At 32.3% G+C, this 22,446-nt stretch overlaps 4 protein-coding genes across 5 annotated transcripts in view; all 4 read right to left on the bottom strand.

The window, feature by feature from the left end:
* Positions 1-14,221, bottom strand: part of LOC120325845 (uncharacterized) — a 68,521-nt gene extending 54,300 nt beyond the window's left edge. For both annotated transcript variants that reach the window (XM_078111388.1, XM_078111389.1), the window contains exons 1-14: positions 14,082-14,221; positions 13,713-13,788; positions 13,042-13,178; positions 12,359-12,488; positions 11,765-11,916; positions 11,237-11,447; positions 10,405-10,520; positions 7,830-7,982; positions 7,247-7,361; positions 6,653-6,786; positions 6,107-6,238; positions 3,962-4,075; positions 3,178-3,378; positions 186-281 (exon numbers count right to left, since the gene is read on the bottom strand). In XM_078111388.1, coding sequence (XP_077967514.1) covers positions 186-281; positions 3,178-3,378; positions 3,962-4,075; positions 6,107-6,238; positions 6,653-6,786; positions 7,247-7,361; positions 7,830-7,982; positions 10,405-10,520; positions 11,237-11,447; positions 11,765-11,916; positions 12,359-12,488; positions 13,042-13,178; positions 13,713-13,788; positions 14,082-14,129 — 1,815 coding nt within the window. In that variant the 5' untranslated portion in view covers positions 14,130-14,221. The remainder of the gene's footprint in view (positions 1-185; positions 282-3,177; positions 3,379-3,961; positions 4,076-6,106; positions 6,239-6,652; positions 6,787-7,246; positions 7,362-7,829; positions 7,983-10,404; positions 10,521-11,236; positions 11,448-11,764; positions 11,917-12,358; positions 12,489-13,041; positions 13,179-13,712; positions 13,789-14,081) is intronic.
* Positions 14,222-18,453: 4,232 nt separating this feature from the next.
* On the bottom strand, positions 18,454-20,655 carry LOC120325891 (putative proline--tRNA ligase, mitochondrial). Its single transcript, XM_039392067.2, has 2 exons — positions 20,515-20,655; positions 18,454-20,321 (listed from the first exon to the last, which is right to left on the bottom strand). Exon 2 carries the CDS (start codon positions 20,286-20,288, stop codon positions 18,981-18,983), a length of 1,308 nt encoding a protein of 435 aa, XP_039248001.2. The 5' UTR covers positions 20,289-20,321; positions 20,515-20,655; the 3' UTR covers positions 18,454-18,980.
* LOC120325844 (ribonuclease P/MRP protein subunit POP5-like) lies at positions 20,321-21,052 on the bottom strand. The gene has a single exon (XM_039392008.2). It carries the CDS (start codon positions 21,050-21,052, stop codon positions 20,546-20,548), a length of 507 nt encoding a protein of 168 aa, XP_039247942.2. The 3' UTR covers positions 20,321-20,545.
* Positions 21,053-21,085: 33 nt separating this feature from the next.
* On the bottom strand, positions 21,086-22,310 carry LOC120325894 (ER membrane protein complex subunit 8-like). Its single transcript, XM_039392069.2, has one exon. It carries the CDS (start codon positions 22,227-22,229, stop codon positions 21,630-21,632), a length of 600 nt encoding a protein of 199 aa, XP_039248003.2. The 5' UTR covers positions 22,230-22,310; the 3' UTR covers positions 21,086-21,629.
* Between the last annotated feature and the right edge of the window lie 136 nt (positions 22,311-22,446).

The raw sequence follows: 22,446 nt of genomic DNA, 5'->3' as shown, positions 1-22,446 counted from the left end.
TATAGTTGGACTTCCTTAAACCATCTTTTCAATGTACCATAAATAGCAACTTGAACTCTGCTAAAACTGTAGATGTAATGTAAAGCAAACATGAAAATGAATTATTCAAAATAATGATTACGGTTGGATTTTGTTATCTACCCAATCTTTAACAAAACAAAATCGAACTAAAAAACCACACATACATCTTTCACTGTTCCCATTTGACTTTTCTTTTCCTGTTCGAGAGTATCCTTAACAGCTTGTAGTTTGTTTTCCATTTCTTTCTTAAATTCATCCATCTGAAAGATATAATTCAACCTGATCATCAGTATAACAAATAAGGATGTACAAACCCAAACAGATATTTAATCCAAAATTTACTATACATTTTGCATAATCTTCGACAATATCAAATTGATTATACAGTAAATAAAAGTATCATAAAACCTCATCAATACAATTGAAATTTGACCTATATTAAATTATGTAGAAATAAATGAACAGTTGCGACAACTATATTACGCATTAAATATTTCCCAAAATTCTTAAGCAGAAATAAACCAACCAATAAAAGCCCAAACATTTCTTGCTTTCTCGCTTCTTTATTCAGAATAGTCAATCATTTAAAGATTGAACTAATTCATCTAACCGAATAGACTACAATTCTAACATGAATATAAACAAAGTAGTCAATTGATAGACCCAACAAATATGATAGCTTAGCAGTTCTATAACAAATGATATAACACCTACTTTTCCAAGAAATATTCTGCATGTTTTTCTACATCTTTTACAACTACTGCTATTACTATCAGACGATTTTGAATTTGAGGAATTTGTGACTTCTTTAACAACTATATGTCCGTGACAAATACAACTACCAGTGCTACCGTCACATGACGAAATAGAAGACACTGGACTCGGAGCGAAAGGAGTTGAAAGATCACTAGGTTTTTGAGTCTCCGTTTCACACATAGTTCCATATTTAACCAGTTGTAATTCACTTTTATAAGTTCGAGAAACTACTTTGTAACAACCGCATAATGTACAATGATGAACTGAGGTTGAAACCTCACTTGAGCGATCGGTCTCAAGAAATGATGAAACTAACTGAGAAGTATCCATCTCTGTTGACTGCATAATACCTACTTCTAGCTAACAAAATTATTTTCAGTTTAAAGAGCAATAAAATAATAAAACTCATATTAAAATTTATTCCATTTTTAGCAAACGTGAAGCAAAACTTAAACCTTGACATCTGTTGCTCACCATTTCTAAGCCATGGATGGCCAAAAGTATGAAATATTGAATATACCGGTATTCAAATTTGGTTATGTTCAGCAGAGAACATGTTAACACAATTTATATTCAATTTCTTTCTTTTTGCTTTCATTTTTTTTTTTATATGAAAATTTTGATAATTGAAAGTAATCGAGATTTAAAAAATTGAATATGAATAAGATTATTTTTGTTTAGGACATATATGTTCTAAATTCCTGCCGCTCAACTTTTCTCAAATCTCTATTGAGAAAGACATGTTTCAGAAATACTGTTTTAAACTGATGTATTGCACAAAGTACAAGTTTTCTGTGTTCTCAAAATTGAAATTAACAAAAAAAGATTAAAATACTGCCTAAACTAGGTAGTTGTTGTGAGTAGCTGGAGCTTGTTAAATACAAACAGAAAATATCACTTTGACAATCCACTTTAATTCTCACTAAAGTCTCCATACCCAGAAGTGAATCAGTAAATAGTGAAATTTATAATCTGAAGTAGAAAACCTTCAACCAGAATCCCATTCCCCCTAATAAAAACTTTCAAAATCTAGCTACATCCTAATACACAACAGCTTTAAATTGACTAGAACTAAATGAAAGCCTAAAGCGCAAACTGCTATTGGGAATTTTTCAAAATTAGCCTGCATAATAAATTCGCAAGGAATAATCAATTATTTAACGCAAGGTGGCTTAAGAAATTGTGACTGTATGTAAAGATCATGAATATTGTATTTCTAATAAAAAAAAATAACGTAATTGGAATTCAATGAAAACAGAAATGAAAATGACTTTTGTTTTTATCAATTTTCTTAAGTAAAATTTAAAAACCATGCGTAGTGACAGCTGAAGAGGTCAAAGAACAAATTTACATGAAATTTGAAATATTGTTGAAAGCTTTATTTTGAGAATAAAGGCAATTGAAATTACATTTTCATGTAAAATGAAGCACATAACATAACTTATCCTCTTGAAAGTTGACTTTAGATGAGAAATATTCAAAAATGAAAGAATGATGAAAAAAATTCAGACCACCAAATTATTTGTATCTGGGAATCCCCAACGACAACAAAAAGACATCTAACATTTTTTTCACAGAGGATTTTAACTAAGGACCTAAAATGATCAGACACTAACAAAGCAGCTATTTTGCTAATGAGATGGTTATTTTACTTTGCAAACCCACAGAAGAGAAATTTAGTATTCGAATATTTCATATAAAATGGTAACCCGACCTCAGCTGAAACAAAATAATAATGGAATAAGATCAGACATACATTTGGTGTCAATACAATACAGCTTACACATGCTTGTTATCACACCTCTGATTACCCTGTGTGGGCTCGCAGGTCGAATCCCATGAGGAAATAATCACCGCACTAGGAGGGTTCAGTAAATCGTTGTTAATGCATTTCTATCCCACATTAAATGCATTTATCACTTTGTTTATATACAATAAACCAGATAAAACTAATTTGTTATTCCTGACTTTTTCTAATGAATATTTCATCAAGTTCAAATATTGGAATGCAGCACATTATGATTGCTGCTATATTACTAACAGACCTTCCAACCTTACATTTATGTATACTTTTATAACTCGTCTAAAGCAAATTCTAATGCGAACAAAGATGCCACAGTGAAGAAACTGTGATGTAAACTAAATTTTTCTCAGACAACTGCAGTACTCAGTCATTAAGCCTAAGCTTTCTGACTACCTATGCGTCAAAAAGTGCTCAGGGTCTTCATAGATAAAAGTAATTGTAAGCAAAAGAGCTATATATTGGAGATATTGTGTTCCAACCCAGATAACTTCAAATAGAACATACATCAACTCTTACCAAGATGTAATTATCGCCCCTCAAAAAACAAAATCTATATAAAATATACCAAACTATTTAGATGATATTTATCTACCAACCTGGCTATGATTTTGATTCTGAACAGCTTTTAATTCATTTGAATGATCATCTTTTATTTCTTGAATTATTTCCTCCATTTCTTTTCTCACTTCATCTTTTGCGATTAGAATGTCTTCATCGGCCTGTTGACTCGAATCCTGAAGAACTTCCTCGATATTACGTCGATGTTGTTCTTCTAAAGACTCAATATCTGATGCATGCTAAAGTGAATGAAAGCTTTGTAAAGTGAATGTACAATGAGAGATAATAAAATATTCACAATTAAAAATGTACAGGAAATCAAATAGAAAAATTGCTATCAATTAGTGGTATTAAAAAAGTTCTCCAAAAATTCTAAAAATAAATCAAATCAACCTTTAAATTGTACATTTACTTGATAAAACCATTGAAATAGTAAAATAAGACGTATATTATGATTTCAATGAAAATAAAGTCCTTTGATTAACCTTAACTAGAAAAGAAAACCAAATCCAATTTAGGCATCTCTGTCAATGGTATCAATAAAAAAAATGGCTAAAACCGCCTATCTGCTAGTCGATGTAAATTACCAAAACTACATTCCTCAACTCGTCAACTGTGAACATTTAATTTCAATAAACATTGGCATAAATTATTCAGAACAGAAGTGGAATACAATAATAAATATATCCTAAGCGAGTGGACACAAATTATGAAGTCATAATTCAAGCATGAAAATTTCAACTTTTTGCACTTTTATTGGCATGTTGGATAATACAAAAAATGATTTAATTTTTCAACAATATGTTCTAAAATACAACTAACTTTTTGAATCAAAATATTATATTCCTCTTCTTGTTCTCTGACTTTATCTTTGACTTCTGAAATTTCTTCTTTCATATTTGTAATTTCTGCAACAAGTCTTTTGGTTTCTTTCTCCTGCATGAAAAATTTGGACTCATTTAAATATATTTTTGCAGAGTTTCTATAATCTACCATAATTTTACACTGTTGTTCATGATGTATTGCTCAACAATTGCTAGGCGATTGGCGAATGATTATTATTAGGAATACAAACAGATGTACCGTATTTATTACTGTACTAAAATTCATCATGATTTTTTTGGAAAATTATTTCAAAAAATTAATCTTATGATATAATACAAGCCAACCTTTTTTTGACTGTGACCAACAAAAATTTTTTAAAATAGCTCGCAATTGACTGTTCGGTAATAAGGTGATACACAAAAACGATTGAATGCTGAATATGCAGATAACTAAACACACGCTCACAAAAATTCCATTGCCGCTAATAATCTCGGTTCTGTGGGCACAATTCTTTAGTGAATATAAAAAATTTGTATTTTTTATGTTACATTTAATTTGATAGTATATGTATAGCACCCAGGGTAAATTTAAATTCACATAACATCAAACGCGATCGACTACCCGAGAAGCGGCGATCGACGTGTTGATTTATGGAATTAATAATACAGCAAAATGCCAGAGCCCAGAATCTAGTTCAACTTTGATGACTTTTACCAAATTATATTACAGCAAACAGTGTTCAAAGTAATATTTCAATAATTTCTATGACTACCACTGGCATGTTGAGACAAGATATTTAATGATTAATCAAAGAGTTATAATCATTCCACAGGAAATATTAGCAATGCTCACAAACAACAACGAGTCTTTATCCACAAACAAACACAGACAAACTCTTTATTATTTACATTGTGTGTGAATTATAATCAATAATAAAGATAAATGGCAAATCCTAATAACAATGATGCTATTGTTGTTGTCAGAATAGCAAAGTAAGAATGAAACAATTAATAGAAAACATAAATAAGGCATTAAGATACAAATACTGATATCTAAAAAGTATATATAATTTATAAATATTATAATATAAACACTATAGAATAACAGGCTCAGTGGTGTGGGCGTGGCACATCATGCTAAGCGTTAGGAATATGCTCGTCACAGCACCTCTGATTACCCTGTGTGGGTTCGCAGGTTCGAATCCCATGCGAGGTTAGTTACGTGCGACAGAATTGCTGGACTCTTCACCGCCACAGTTACCTCTTCGGCGTCACTTGTCAGTTCGACGCATGAAATCCAAATTGGGCTAAGTCCATTTTTCCAGTTTTGAGAAAAACGCAGAAAACGTTTTTTTTTTGTTTCTTTTTTTTATTTCTCTAATACCTTACATCGAGGATGTCTAGTTTTTATGGTCCACCAAAGTTACAATGAAGGCCATATTTGGATGGTATAAAAAAATTTGTGCTCCGCCCCAATTTTTTGGGGGTTTTTTTTTTTTTGGACTTAACCCTTTTTGGCTCTCAATTTTCTGGACCAGAAACAATTTTATTGGACTTAGGGCCCCTTTATTATGTTATTATAGAGGCTGGTATGGACTTAGCGCTTTGTATTATATTTTTTGAGAGGAGCTATGTCCAAAAAACGGACTTAGCCCCAACTTACAATGCAGTTATCCAGAGTTAAGTCCACTATAGTAGACACAGCTCTGTTTAGTTCTCAAATTCCCTAAAAAAAGCAGGGTTATGTCCATAGCTGTCTTGAGATCTAGAGCACCTAGAGCTAAGTCCAGGAAAATCAGCAATTGAAAAATGTCATTTTTTGGAAAAGTGGACTTAGCACTGTTTGGTTTTGAGGTGTCGAGTAATGACTTTCCATCAAGTCCATGCATCTAAAAGAAAATAACTGGCTAACTAATGCCATACCCGACATGGACTGATAATTGGTCGGGAGGCCATGGTTCGCCATATGATTAATCCGTCTTATGTCTTCCCTCTCACCTTGGATAAATATGAATATTCTATCCCAACCGTCATTTCCATATTCTTTGCATTTCCATACTTTTGGCACACTCTTGAACTTACCAATGTGAAAACTTTTTTAACATTCAAACCAAACAAGATAAAGAACTTTAAAAGAATTCACCTGCTTATGTATTTCATCTTTCCTTCTGTCCAATTCATCTTGTTGTTTTCTGCTTTGTTTATTTCTTTCTTCCAATCTTTTTTCTGTTTCTTCAACTTCAGCCTTGTATGTGGTTAATTGGTCCTCAAGATCCTAAAAAAAGTAAATAATATAAAAGTATAATAAATATCGAAAAATAGCTCAGTGGAGCAAGTACTTAAATCTACTAAAATGGGGATTGATTGACTGCTGCAAGGTCATTAAAATTACAGCAAATCTTAAAAAAATTATACAAGATGTCATATGAAAATATGTACCGGATGGCATATGAAGGTGACAACTATAAAAAACAGCAAAATTTGGAGTGAAATATCAGCTCCCCGCAAATGAAAATTGGAAAAAAAATTAAAAGCGCTCTAGCTAGCATATCCTTCTTTTCCCATATTCAATGCTGCATATTAAAATAGATTGCTGTATTACCAGTCTAAATAAGCAAAATCTCATAACCCAAACAAGAACATTAAGCAAATCGATCCAATAAATCATCTAACTTAAATGATAGCTTACTTCAATTAATTTGGCAGAATTAGCATTTTCTCTCGCTGCACTTTGTGCCTCTCTCAATTGTGATTTGAGTTCATCTCTTTCTTCTTCTAATTGTTGAAGCTGTTTACTGAACGATGACTGAATTTCAGAACTCACTGAAAAGAAAGTAGAATTGAGCAAAAGTTGATTGCAATCCAAGAAGATTCAATAAAGCATAGGATTGCAGAATATTGCGATTTCATTGACATTACAATAATTGGAAAAAGCAAGAAATAGTCTCATTGGCAGCAGGTATGAGCCAACTTGTTATTTTCGTTCCAAAACGAATAAACATGATTGATTGAGAAAGTTATACCAATTTTCTTGACGAAAAACATCCCCAGATAACTTGGCAAGTCTGGGAGGTGATGATATTAATATAACCAAATAGCACAGCTGCACAGGATTCATAAATCAAGTGTGTTTTAACACAGTGACATGGCCGAGCTAAATTTTCAAAATCTGTTCGAGGAAGCACTTCTCATGAATTGACAATAAAAGTGTGTTACAAACTGAAAAATGTATGAAACGCTGGACTAAGTATAGAAAAAGAAATTTGATATCTAAGACAATTACCAGTGTCAGACATGTCAAGTCTGTTTTCTAATTCAGCAACATTTTCTTTTTCAGCTTGAATTTTGGCTTCATATTCATCTATTGTGCCAATTAATCTCTGATTTAGTTTCACAACCTAAAAACAATGAAACAGATATGAGAAAACCAGCTGAAATAACAATCTTAAACAAACACTATTTGGGTTGTGAAATATTAAACATATTAACCGCTAGACAAAACTTTTTTTTTATAAGATTTTCCATAAATTAACTCTAAACAAGACTCCAGACAAGCAGCCACTGTTACGTGAGAAACTAAAAAATTTTACTGACATTTTTCTAACATGACCTACATTGTCAGGGCTTTCCCCGCCAAGATCATTACACATCTAAGGTGAGGATTTGGACATGTGAGCTGAGGCCGAGATTTTTCACCCACAATGCCCAAATGTCTGGACCCTCCTCCGTTATCAGGGACATGGCAAATTCCATATTTTACAAAAAAATATCCCCAAATATTTCAAATATCAAGCCTTGTCTTTAAAGTCTATTAGAACAAGGTATATAACACAATTTATACTAGAAAGTTTAAAATAGTAGCTTACTTCAATATCATGATCTCGTTTCTGTCTGTCCAACTCTCTGAATGAACCTTCAAGTTGCAAACTCAATTGAGAGATTTGCTCTTTGAATGCACGAATATCTGATTCATCCATTGTTGATGATGACAAATCGTTATCTTCAAGCAATCTCCTCTCCTGGAAATATTAAGTGTGTTAATAATTTAATAACTACAAAATATTTAAACTACAGAATTATTGGCAACTAATTATGTAGAGGCTTATGGTGGTTTGTTCCCAAGTAGGCTACAGCAGTACATAGAAGGGGATGTGAAAAATGAATAAACACTTAATTTAATTTATAAAAATACTTTTGTCTATTAATAACAAATATATACAAGAAAATATCTTAATGGTAAAAAATATTCACAAACAAAATACCGGTAGTTTAATAAAAGTCAATGACAGTATGTAAGCAAATCAAAGTATTTAATAACATTATGCTTAAATGTATAGCCTACATGTCCATATTTAATATAGAACAAACTACTACAGATATACCAAACATATTATCACAGCCTACCTTTATCCAGTTCGCACATATCAAAAAAGTCAATAATATTATATTAACAATAAATCTGAAGTAGAAATCGAGTAATACATGAAATTGTATTCCCAAATTGTTATAAACTATAATAATGACTATGCAACTATTAAATAATGAATAATGCACAATTTAAACGCATTTTTTCTAAAATACCAATCTTTATATCGACCATAAAATAACACTTTACAGTATACACTGCAAGTTCCTCTATACCGCACATATAAATCATAGCTTACGCTTTGCGCTTCAGTAATTTTATAAACTTCCCTATAAATATCTACTTCCAATACTAAAGCCTATTAACTTGATTGAACACAAACAAACTAAACCTTGCTAATCTATAACATTTAATTAAAAATAATAAACTTTCAAATAACATCAACAGCACAACAGCAGTAACAATTTTACAATCAATTCAAAATTCCTTATTCGTTCCAATAGGATAGGTTAATCTTGATACAAAACACGCTTCTCTATTTCACATTTACTAGATGCTGTACGCGATACAAACAATAAAACCCAAAACAAAATCCTGCTGTGTTTTTCAAATTTGAATTGTCCGCTTCAGTTGTGAAAATATTAAAAGAATATGAAACTCGATCCAAAAAGAAAGAAGTTTATATTTGAAATGCTTGAGACGTTAACAACAGCTTTAAAGCGTCTATGTGTTTAAGAAGGGAGTTAAACAATAAAGTCTGTTTGAAGACCGGTGATAGTAAAAGTGTGCAAATATCATTATGTTTGCCCTATAAAAACAAACCCCCATGCGTATTTGTATAAATTTCATTTCAAACCCAAGTATGGTTCATATATTAGATCATTTAGAAAAAAGACGATATACCCATCCCTCAAGTGTGGCCATAACTAATAAATGCTCGATTTTTTAACAAGTATGACAATATTTAAAGGTTTGGAATCCTCAAATATGATTACGCAAAAGAGTTTCGAAATTGTATAAGTGGTGGTCAAGTGGGCTAGACAGTTTAAATCCTTATTTGTGAAGTTGTGAAGAATCCGTTAAAAGCTGAGTGTCCTTATTATAAATTTTGTTCTAGACAGGCATGCGTCGAGTCTTATTGTTATGAATTTGTTCAAGTTAGCTCCTACTTCATATAGATATATATATATATATAACCAGTATGTATAAAAATTACTACAATAAGAAATATCTAAATACTTGAAATCACAGTTAGAGAATTATAAAACGCAAAATAGAAATGAACATGATATTTTGTAGTTTTGGTTTTATATGGTATCAATTTCAACTAGGAAATATGAAGTATTCAATTTATTATTAAAATCATAGTCATATTATGTATATGTATGTTTTCTGTAAGTTGGGCGAAAAATAAAATCAAGACTGGTAGGGAAAATTGAATAGGACACTAAGTTTATAATACAGTTGTGACTTTAACTTAAATACCTTTTCACCATTATTAGAATAACCCGAAAAGTACTTAAAAAACAAAAAGATAGTACAGCGTGATTCGTGACAACCTTGTTTTGATACAGGAGGCAGATCAGTTACCACTGAAGCATAAAAGCCAACGGACATTTTTCAGTTTAAAGGCAATGATTGTATTGTGGTAATAGGACTGTTAAGTATAGAATATCAACAAAATAATAGGTGGGAAAAGATGTATTGTTTATATTATTTACTATGGTCGGTAGAAATTGTTAACCAGAACACTAAAGTAGTGAAAGATTAGAATCCCATTCTGTGCACCAAAAATCAAACTAAGAATGATTGATATAAAATTAATAAATTTGTGTCATCCAAGCCATAAAATCTAAACAGGACTTGAATTCAAATTGTTTTCAGTTTAATATAAATACACTACAATTTTAATTATTTTTACCAATGTTTTCATTTATTCAAAAATTTAATATTTTCTTGTCATTTTTTTTGAAAATTTCCAGAACTTTTATATCGATTTGAATATTTATGAAATATAATAAATCAGTTTATACTGAGATAGTCATTGCACATTGTAGCAAAAATCTAACACAAACCTCTCTTTCTTGTAGTTCAGTAATCTCTTCACGAGCTTTATCAAGTTCCTTCTTCAACAAAGCAATTTGATGGCCATGTTGTTCTTCTAATTCAGAGCGTAATGCCTGGATAGCATCTTAAAATAAAAAAATATATTTATTTATCCGATACATGAAAAAATTGATGCAAATGTAATAATATGTTTATACACATGCAATTGTTCAGTTTCAGAATGCTTAATTGCAGTGTTTATTAATGATGAAAAAACTTATATCTGAGGGAAGCGAAAGATACATCCGCAATGTTGTGCCACAATGCTTTATGCTCTTGTTTTACAATAAATTTTGATTAATGGAAATTCTGAATACATAAGCTAAATCTGACCTCACAAATGTGACATAAATTAAAAATTTAGATTTTAATAATTTATGTTAATCTTTGAAATTGCACTTTTTCAAAAATTAATTATTTTTTTTAAACTTAATTCGTTGGACAGCAATCCATAATAGTCATTTCATAAAACCGAGAAAAAAAAGGATTATAGTAAATAAACAACTTATATTTGCAAATGATCATAATAGCTGTGTGCAGATAAAACCCAACTAAATCGTGTGCGTGTTTACACTATGACAGCAATAACAGTGTGTGATTGGTTGTCATACACATGATCGCTTGATTGTTTACGCTATGTGATATGATAGGTGCATACGGCATGTTAAGATTTGTAAGGTCGGCTTATATGCGAATTTCCATAAATTCATCGTTTTAGGGCTGTTTTAGTAGCTTATATGCGAAGATATACATTTATTTATATATGTAGGCTATAGACTAAAACGAGGTTGTGCAGCTAACCTGACTGGGTATCATCAATGCTGAATGTCTGAGTTGGTCTTGTTTTATCTAATTCAACTTTAAGTGATCTGCATAGTTCATGAGCCTCCTCAGCTTCTATACTTTTTTGTTCAAGTTTGGATGCCATTTGTTTCATTGCTTCTTCTTGGCCATGAATAGCATCAACATAAGTTTTCAGATCTTTTCTGGCTTCCACAAGTTGAGACACAATCTGTTTATTAATGATAAGGATTCAGTTGAAACATATATTATGAAGTTACACAGTAAAACATATACAGTAAAATCCAACATGTACAGGGTGACTTGAAAAAAATAAAACTGATAAATTTCTTAATTATTTCTAAGAAATTGAAGAAAATATATTCAAATCTTCAACTTCTGTTTGTGTATGATTGCACCAAGAAGTTTCAGTAATCTAGACAGGGAAACACGGTACGTAGCAATTACAAGATTCAATAAAATACCACTAAATCGAATTCATCAGCTTTCTATATTGGCAAAAATCGTTTCATAACTAGAAAGACCTACCTCGTTTTGGTCACCATCTGAAGCACGTACAGATTCTGTAGCACTGGAAAGATTTTCTTGAAGTTGTTTTACATGAGAAGCAGTTTCTGAAACATTTTTTCTTAATTCTCCAATCACAGAGTCTCTAGCTAATAATGTCTCTTCAAGTTCCCCTATAAATGAAAAATTAAGTCAGAACACAAATATTAAAAAAGTTGTTTGCATCTACTGATTTCAAAAGACAATAATATACAACTTGATGCAAGACATATAAGAGAACTTTCAAAGTTGATCAAGCCTACTATTAGGAATAATTCGAAATATTTGCATTTATTATCTTAAGGTAATAATAGATACCGTATACCGCTATAAAACTGCTTCACATGGTCCTATCAATTGAATCCCAAACACTGAACTACCAGCCAAAAAAATGCTGTTAACAACATTTTTGCACACTGAAATTAAACCCAAACAAACTCATTTGACAAATTTACCCAAAGAGTATTCCTTATCTAAAAGATATGTCAGATTTGGGGGTAGAACATTAATCGCTTCCATAATTAAATATTTTCAATTTACCGTTCATCAATTTAATGGTATGATTATATCCATTACCTTCTTTATCTCGAAGCTGCTTATTTTCCAATGTTAATTTTTGCAACGCAATCTGTTGATCTGATACAGTTAGTTCAAGTTCCTGAATTCTCTCTCTTGGAGAAAGACCTCCAGCATAACTTGCTTCTTCCTAAAAATCAGTATATTTTATTTGTCAAAAACTATAAGTGCGCAATAGAACTGTTTCATTTTTGGAGAAATATTTCACATTTCAGGGTGACCCATAAAGTTCTTGAATCAATCTTATCATGTTCACTTATTAAATGAAAATAAAAAAAAAATTATTTACCACCTGAACTTATATTTGTGTAATATATTACCCAGAAGTTTCAGTAATCTAAAATGTTTTAAGTTACCCAAAAAAGTTTAGTTCCTTCTAAAATATGTTCAAGGTGACCTGGCTTCTGTTTTTTGGGGTCATCCTGTATATAACATATTGTCATTTACTCTGATTTGGTTTTAATAGTGGGAATTAGATGCCTGCATTTCATAGGTCTAAAGATTCAAATATATAAAAATATCATCACAAACTGGACTATTATTCATTACTGAGAAAAAGTAAATAGAAAATTCCCAATCAATTTTGAAATTTGCATCCATTTAGGTATATCTTTTGATCATCTTCACAGCATCAAATTGCATTTACAATTAGAAAAGTTGAGAGATACCAAATTTTCATCTACCTCTGTTGAAATTTCATCAGCTGTTGTAGATACATCGGAATCTTCAGATAAGGCTAATCTATGTTCAGTATTGTCAGATCCAGTCTGCACCGCAATACTATCACCCGCTCCAGCTGATTTTAATGCTTCATCAGTCGCTTTTATTGTGAAAATATATACATATAGGTAAAACAGCACAAAAATGCATCATTCAAGAGGATATTAAGTTTTTGACATATTATTAAAATAGAGTTTGATATACATAAATGGGAATTGCATCACTGATTTCAATACTATTTTGGATACTGATTTTCAATACAATTTTGGTTACTATGCTGTTATTTACCATCACAAATTTTCTTTGATACTAATTAGGTTCCTAGGTTTGGTTAGCATAGCTAAGGATAGATTCAAACCCATGGTTTTTTTTTATCGATACTTTTACTTACGGTATTAGAAAAAAGATATGAAATTTAGTGGTGGGCTAATAACAGAAAAAGTTTCAATGTTTTACCGTAATTTTTGTTCAAATAAAAACTGCTATGTTTATATAAATCTGTAGTATAAAAAGGCATGGTAATAAAAGCAATGTTTTCTTGGTGCTTCAATTTTAAGCAACTATTCATTTTATAGTTGAAATTATTAATCAATTTATAGAAATGCAATATTCATGAAATGAACCATATCCATACCTGAAGTATCTTTATCTTTGCGTCGTTTGACTCTAGGGGATTTCCCAGTTCTTCTCTTCTTTTGAAAACTTGCAAGCTGAAAAAAAATGTAATAAGACCAAATAAATAGATAAAATCATTTTACAGTGATATACAAATATCCTCACCAACCACATGCCACCACAATACAATGTTCAAAAAATTTATTCCCAAAGCCCTATAAAGATGGGCCTGTGAATTTTAGAATTCAGCTAAATTTGCGGTAAAATATCAGGCCACATGGGACTCGAGGAAAATCTGGGAAAATTGAAAGTAACCTATTAGCATTTCGAAAATTTAACCATTTTGAAAATATTACATCAATAATAAAGAGAAATTTTGCCGTCCAACCTTTGCCTTGCCAGCTTCAAGCTTTCTTTTTCTCTCCTCATCATCCATTATTATCAATTACTTTTTTACAAATTATTCCACAAAATTACGGTATACAATTATGCAACATGCAACTACATATATGAACAATGCATGCTAAAAAGGAGATTTAATTTTAAAAATCTAAATAATATTAGATACAAATCACATTGTTGATAATAAAACAGTACTATCAGAATATTATGAAAATAGAGAGATTATTCCAAAAGAAAAGAAATCATTATCATATACAATATGTTTGGTTGCATAATTCTACGGTAACTAGGCAAATAGCCTATTTGTATATTTGCAATAAAATAAAAGTAGTATCAGCAAACATCATTAAAATTATAGTCTAAATTTTACAGTTTATGGTCCATACTGTAGTACAGTAGTAAGTAGTTTGTTTATATTTTACTCTACCATACAAATAACCTTAAATGCCAGAACATATAAATAGCCTATAATTCTGTAATTGCAAATTTATATATTATTTAATTTCCTATATGGGTATATCTCTTTCATTAATCTGTAGGCCTAAATACAGAAATAAATATCTAAGTCAGTTTTGACCGTTTATGCAAATAAAATCTGAAACACGAAATCAGATGTCAGATTGAAAGTCCCATGTCAGCATGTTGCATTTGGTACCTATTATCCAGTACTGCAGTATTCCCCAACCTGGCAATTACTGATGTAACTTATACAGTTATAAGCAGTTAAACCTATGCTTGGAAACATTTCAGTATTTGAATTCTGCTCTCCGTTCAGTAGACTATCATATGCGAGTGACTCAACAACAATACCTAAATTTTACACAGTCAGATTGTGCAGGACTCAAAAGCTTGTTTACAGCCTTGTATAGAGAAATATTGTGAAATTTTCACATCCTATGAACCTGTAAACTCAAAAGGCTATATCGGAATGTTGTACAAATTAATTCTAACGCATGCTAACCCAGTTCTGTCATTGTCTCACTAATTAGGTAGTTAACCTGTGATACCGCCAGAAAGCAGCTGCAACTGAATTCGATTGTCTGGGGAAATAGTCAGCTGATAGAACCAGCACAAGTCTGTGGAGAAACAAAAAATTACTCATGCGAAACGGATTCAAAAGAACTCCCGCGTTCCGTGTACGGCAGATTTTAACCACTATACAGATATAATATCATCTATCCGATTTCACTTTTTAGCAACAAGTTTAGCACATAAGTCAATTGAATAAAAATATAAAACCAGTTCCCTTCATAATTCATCTGCGCAATGTTGAAAAAGAAACGTCTGTAACTGATAAGCTCCCCTGGGTAATCCCCTACACACTTCGGATGACGTTATTTGTTGCATATAATATTTGGGACAATATTTTTAACAAAACGAAAGTCATGGAATACAAAAATAGAATAATATGTTATACTTTACGTTATATTTTGCCATACTAGCTCCACATTCATCCACTTTTTATTGAGTTTGAAAAAATGAACATTCTTGCACACTTTATGTCGTACTTTTTGTGCTTTCACAGGCTTAAATTGCATTATGGTTGAGTTTTAATTTTATTAAATTTACACGTATTTTCTAAAACAACCGAATTGATATAAGTTTCATATTAACCCTAAATACGCATTCGCTAGAACGCAATTATGCTAGTTATAAAAGGAGTAAAAGGATAAAAGGGAATTTAATTTCTTATTAATAGACCTCAACAAAATATTAATTGGGGGACTTTTCACTTGCACAAAATTATTTTTATGGGAATGTTGAACAGATATAATAATATATCTTTACCTACTAATTATTGTGATTAGAAATGGATTGGATTACTTTTTTTTTTCTTTCTTGAATTTCAATCACCTTTGTTTTAATCTAGTTGGGTACTAAAGCACGGGTACTGGAACTCGTATAACTGAATAAGAATCGACGCATTCCGAGTAGTCAAACACAAAACTACAATAAGTTCTAGCATAATGAAAGGCACCAGAAAGATGTGATTCTGTACATGTTTTTCCTATTTTACCCTCATGCTCTGTTTTACTTTGAAATTAATAATGGATCAATCTGTAATATGTTAACATTGTACTAAAAATGATAAAGACACTGTTGGAAGATACTAAATGAGATTTAAAATTTATGTATAATTAGAAGCATCCTACTATCTCCGAATCTTACTATTTCCGAGGTATCTTAAGCTTTCTTACAATCTACCACATTTTATCAAGTCCGTCTATGCTTTGCGAAAGAAGCGTTATAATTCTGATCTAAGAGATTTTTACACTGTGGTTTTCATTACAATGCCATGTGTTATCAAATCTTCCGAAGTTCCCCAGTTTTCCGGCGCATTGCCGAACTCGTTCGTATATTTTTGGGCCAATGTTCACCGTCAACGTCCACTTTCAGTTGATATACAGGTAGGCTACATTGTTCCCATTGAGGTAATTAAAATGATACACAGTACTGATTTCTGAAGTTGCTCAACGTTTCTAGTTGTGGGGTCGCGAGTATCTGTGGGCTTTGATTTTAAAAAAATTGGGGTCGCAAAAAAAAAGATTGGGAACCACTGATATAGGGCATAGGCTAAAGTATGTTTTGTGATTTTGGTGCCCCCTATATCCTAATGTCGGTTATCCTTAGCACACATGTATCACGTCATGCGCTCTGGTGGACATCGATGTTAATTATTTATGTTCCGCAGAACGAGGTGCGAGTTCTTTACGACAAACTCGGAAGCTATCGTGCAATCATTGTCGACGAGTCGTTGGGAACGGAATTGCAACCCAAATTTCCAAATTAATTTCATTCTAATTATTATCTTTCGTGACGGTTGTGATCGTCTTTATCGCCACCGTAAAATAATAATAAAAAAGTGAACAATATATTTGCTCCTGGCTCTGGCATTCGTTGTATTTTTTTTATTTGTATTTTTCTAACGTGTCTATGTTATTCTTGCTTTAAATAAAACTTCTGAAATGTCGTCACATTCGTCACTGCGTATCCGTTCTAAAATTTGATAGAATTGACTTGATAGCGTTCTTTCATATTCAAGTTAATAGGTCCATTCGGAAATCTTAGAAACGTTACTTTATTATTATAGGTACCCATATTGATGTTTCGAATTTCACTAAACGGCCCACTAAAAAGTTGTTGAAATTCACGCAACATCGGCGCACATTATGCTCATGTTAAAATGTAAACATGTACATGCAAAAGTCAGAATGTTATCCAAGTATGTCGATTACTGTTTGATAAGGCAAACATAGTCATGTCCGCTACGCATATTATAGATTTATAGTATATATATATATATATATATATAATTGAAATGCAAAGCAGGTAAAGTTTAACTGCCTGTTTAACAATAAATAGTAGTTGCAGGGCCAATAGCAATATTATAACTGTTCCCAATTTTCTGTCGTAGTATATCAACAAGAAGTTCATTTCTCTTGGGGTTCAATATTTATTAGTGTTCGGGCTATCAAAAGTTGAATTCGACTGGACGGTGCGATAAGCCGATAACACTCTTTATACATAAAATGATTGGTAAATAAGGAGAGGGCATGAATAGTTCGCTTCCAAGTCTTGAATTATTTGCAATAAACCTAATATTTCCATTATTGTTTCAGCCTAATTTGCGATAACATAGAATAAAAGGTGTTACCACATACACTAAAACAGTTTGAGTCTAATTGACATTTAGGTTAATCATTTGTACATTACAGAAAAATGTCGAGTAAGATGACAAAAAATTGAAGTAAGAGTGATTGATTCCATCAGTGATTAGATGACTGGGCTAAAGTTAAATGAGGGCGCACATGTCGGGGAATATGGGATTTCTTTTCGTGAGAAGAGGTACGCCGTTCACGTATGTTGTTCCCAAATTGTCAAGCCTATCGGATCCGTCTAGAACAGTGGTTATCAGACGGTGGGGCGCGAGGGGCCTAAAAAGCTAATTAGAAAATGAAAATATTTGTTAGATTAGATCTTGCCCGTCTTATTTTGGATATTTACGTTTCTCTATTTCGGATATTTAAGTTCCATCCACGTATTTTTTTAATAAAACATATTTTCATTACTATACTATTTGTAACATATTATTAGCCAGTTATTTTTGAGGTGGGCGCGAGACTTGACAAACCCAAAAAAGGGGTCGTGGCTTAAAACGTTTGAGAACCAGTTTTAGACTATGGACTTGGAGGACGACGTTACCTACCAGCGAGTTACGCATAATTATCCACCACGGAATTCGAACCCACGAAGGGTATCCATGCTAGCGTATTCCTAACGCTTACCACGATGCGCCACATCGTAGATCCAGCAGCCCGCAATTGCCGTGCGCGCAGCCCTACCCAGTAACCAAATATTGACTTGATATGTGAATAAACTTGCTTTTTATATATTACGGAAATTCTTACTTGAATCAGAACTTGGCCGAGATTCAAGTTTGGTAAAAATGTTTGCTGCAATTAATGAATTTCCTCATGTGAAAATAGCCCGGGCCTGCTCGATACACACCACCACACCGTATCAGTTTTCTCATATTCACCTCTCTTCTCCACCATCATTATCATTTCAACAACAGAAAAATAAATTGGTTAGCAGGAGCATTGCTAATCGACTCATGGTCGATAGTTGGGATTTAGGAAATACCTGCCCACATCAGGTAATGGACCACTATGGAAAGTCGAGCTGGTCAATGGATTGTTCCATTAAAACTTACACACCTGCGCGAGATAATCTCTGATAAATTGATTTCATCTTCACAGGTGCACCGAATTACTTTGCAACCATCTTATACAATGCAATTGTTTTTGGTAATTGAACGTTTTTTCATTCCAGGATTTCAAATGATCAAATAGGCAAAAATACATAAATTGACAATATGGTCAGTTTAATAACTATCTTCTTCAAATTCTTTGATTATTACCGGCACCACTTCTGATAGTGGAAGGGATATACTTTCATTTTTGTTTTGTAATAAGACTTCAACTTTGGAATGTTCATCTAAGATATGCTTGCCAATTATGAGAACTACTGGATACCCAATAAACTTGGCATCATGTAATCTCTTTCCGATTGTGTAATTATCTCTGTCATCAATAATGACATCACCCTCTAAAAGGGAATTTTCCTCCATTTCTTTATAAGGGTCAATATCCATATTCTGAAAGTGTTTTTGTTCTTTGCTTCCTTGTTTTGGAGGGATAATGCAAACTTTGAAAGGGGATATTGCATATGGCCACCGAATGCTATCATCATTAGAGAAATGTTCAACACATCCAGCTAGAATCCTTGTTACGCCAAGCCCATAACATCCCATTTGTAATGGCAATCGCGTTGAATCAGGTGATATTAAATTTGCCCCAAAGATCTGAGAATACAATTGGCCTAAGAGAAATGTGTGGCCTATTTCAATGGCTTGAATTTCAGTTGTTTGAGAACTTTTCAAAGCCAAAGATTCATCGTATTCAGCATTCCAGGCATCCCCATCTTCAGATACATATATTTTATCCTCTCCAATATCAGCAGGAATTAGATATTCATGACTTAATTTTCCACCCATGTTGCCACAAGATGAGGCAGCTCTTATATATTTCAATTTCAATGTTTTTAGTATTCTTTCATATGCTTGTGTGACTAGTTCATAGGTTTCCATTGCTGATTCTGTATCTTTATCAAATGTATACAGATCCTTCATCAGAAATTCTCTACATCGCAACAATCCGAAACGAGGCCGAGGCTCATCCCTAAATTTCGATGTTATTTGATAAAGTTTCATAGGTAAATTTTTTGCTGGAATCAATCCAGTGGATGCTACCATATTTGTCACAACCTCCTCGTGTGTTGGGTTTAAACAATATTCAGTATTGGACATTTTAAGTTTCACGAGTTCATCTCCAAAAGCTTCCCATCTCTTGGATTTTTTCCAAAGTGCTGCACTGCACAGAGATGACAAACTCATTTTCAAACATCCTATATTCAACATTTCATTGTCAATTATCTTATACAGTTTATCAAGTGCTCTCAGGCCCATAGGAAGGATATTATATGAGCCAGTACCAGAAGAACTGATAAGTTGAGCATGCAGCATCAAGCGATGGCTTTTGCATGTTGAGACAATAGAGGCATCTTTATCCAAAACACCTCCAATCATGTACTTTGACACTTTATGCCTCTGCATATAAGGAGTAAGCCTCATGACGTCCACAACTGTAACTCAACCCAGTTAAATCTAAATATAAAATAAAGAAAATCACCATTGAATATGGCATTCACATTTAAAATGCAAAAATTGAATAGATAGTACCGTTACAAATCGTGGGGTTTCTTTAAAATGTTTCAATTACAAATCTCAACATAAAAAATAATTGTCGATTTTTCAACAAACCAACTACATGCAACTGGACTCGCAGTATAATTAGTACCTTAACAGAAAGCACTGCTCTCCGACATGTCCTAATCACTGCCACTGCTTTCTTCTTCAGAGTTTTTGCCAGGATCTTCTGTTTCCAGACTAGCACTCTCAATTGATTTTTTAACTCTCCTTTTTTCACCGGGAGTTGAACATTGATCCAAAATTGAGTCCAGTTTCTTTCTATGGTACTTTATTAAAAATTTTTGACAACTTCTGATTGATCCACCAACATGAAGAGTGTGCAGAAAACAGGGTATTTTTTTAGGTCGCTTTCCAAGATTTTCGGTTACATATGTGATAAATGGCAATGAAGACCAAACCAGTCTATGAAACTGTCTTCTAGTCTTGATCAGCACAATATTAGTGTACACATTAATGTACTTTACACTAAGTGAAACATCCACACATGCTAGTCCATGATCACCATGTATTGTCTCCACAGCATTTTTAATCCTTCCATATATTTGATACGGTTCAATATTATGTCCAAACTTTTGGTCATCAAACACAAGTCTAATTAGAAAATAACGATGTTTCAACCGGACCATGATAACGCTATTATTGGTAAATAAATCTTTGCATCTGCATTTAACAATATTAATATTCACATTTTGACTTTTGTATAATGCACGTGGGACATATGATAGATAATTCAAGCAGCAAAAATAATAACATCAAAAAAAGTATTCTATTTCTATCAAACTGACACCACAACACAATAAATATTCAATTATTATTCAATAAAAACATAACATGACAGATAGTACCATGAAAAGCATTTAGTTAACATTTCAATGAGAAATTACTGTAACAGCAGACAAGGATACCACTTTATGCAAAATGTGATTTTTGCAATGCATATTATGATAAAATGATATAACAAAATACTGAACTAGTTTTGAATATCAATGTTCCAAGACTTTGAGAAAAATGAGAAATTTAACAAGATTATACCACCTGCTATAGAACTAATGAATGAAATTTAAATGTGAAATCATATAGACTCCCTTTAATGGGAAAATTCAAAACAAAAAATGTTGCTCAGCATTATCATTTGTATGTGATTCTAGTTTTAATGCAAATCATCAGCTATCAGATTCTTATTAATTCCGCATTCTGACATTGTCATTTCATCACAATTAATTGGTTGATATCATTGTTTAACCAATGCAAAGAAATGTCATCAAGATGATTGTCAAAATCTACCAAATCTTTATGAACATTCCGGTCTAGAAAGTCCTGCAAGGCATCTTCACTTCCATCCTCGAAAGAAACAGAAGATTGACGTGGCTTCCATTTAGCATCAGATGCTCGCTCGTAAAATTTCAATGACTTGTTATTTGGAATTTCCAGATTGTCAATCATAACAAGAACAGATTCACCGAAATTCTCCTTTACTTTATCTGCAATTCGACATGTAAAGATTCCAGGCGAATCATTATTTTTTTTCAAATACTTTGGTGCTTGGTAGTATCCAGCTATGTAAAGTCCATGAGATGAGCAATAAGAATCAATATTCATCAGAGCAATTTCAAGCATTGGTGTCAATTGCAATGCTTGATGAAACAATGGCACTGCGTCCACAAAATTTAATATTTTGCTTTCTGCAAATGAATGTTTGCATGCAAGCAGGACTCCATTTACTCCACAATGTGGATATTTTGCAGCATGTAATTGGATCTTTGTAAGAGCTTTACAAGAAACCTCAATAGTTCTCGATGCCATTGCAAAGTTTTAATTGTGTGTCTAATTTAATTACAGTACTTATAGACTTAAGAAAATGTAAACGAATTATATACGATATTTAAGATGTGCCAAAGCCTAGAAAGGGTTCGAAATAAAGGTAAGTACCGTACATAATTAAAAGGAGGCTGCCAAATTAAGTGGTGCCGGGGATAGGATTTACATATTTATCCCGGGGGAGAGGAAAGCCGATACGACG

The sequence above is a fragment of the Styela clava genome, chromosome 4 (assembly GCF_964204865.1).
Source record: "Styela clava chromosome 4, kaStyClav1.hap1.2, whole genome shotgun sequence".
Classification (NCBI taxonomy): Eukaryota; Metazoa; Chordata; class Ascidiacea; order Stolidobranchia; family Styelidae; genus Styela; species Styela clava.
This window is presented reverse-complemented; position numbering and strand designations above follow the sequence as displayed.

Bases quoted from the DNA above. Each gene is read 5' to 3' on its own strand.
- LOC120325891 (XM_039392067.2), bottom strand. From the start codon at position 20,288: ATGAGGCTTACTCCTTATATGCAGAGGCATAAAGTGTCAAAGTACATG.
- LOC120325844 (XM_039392008.2), bottom strand. From the start codon at position 21,052: ATGGTCCGGTTGAAACATCGTTATTTTCTAATTAGACTTGTGTTTGAT.
- LOC120325894 (XM_039392069.2), bottom strand. From the start codon at position 22,229: ATGGCATCGAGAACTATTGAGGTTTCTTGTAAAGCTCTTACAAAGATC.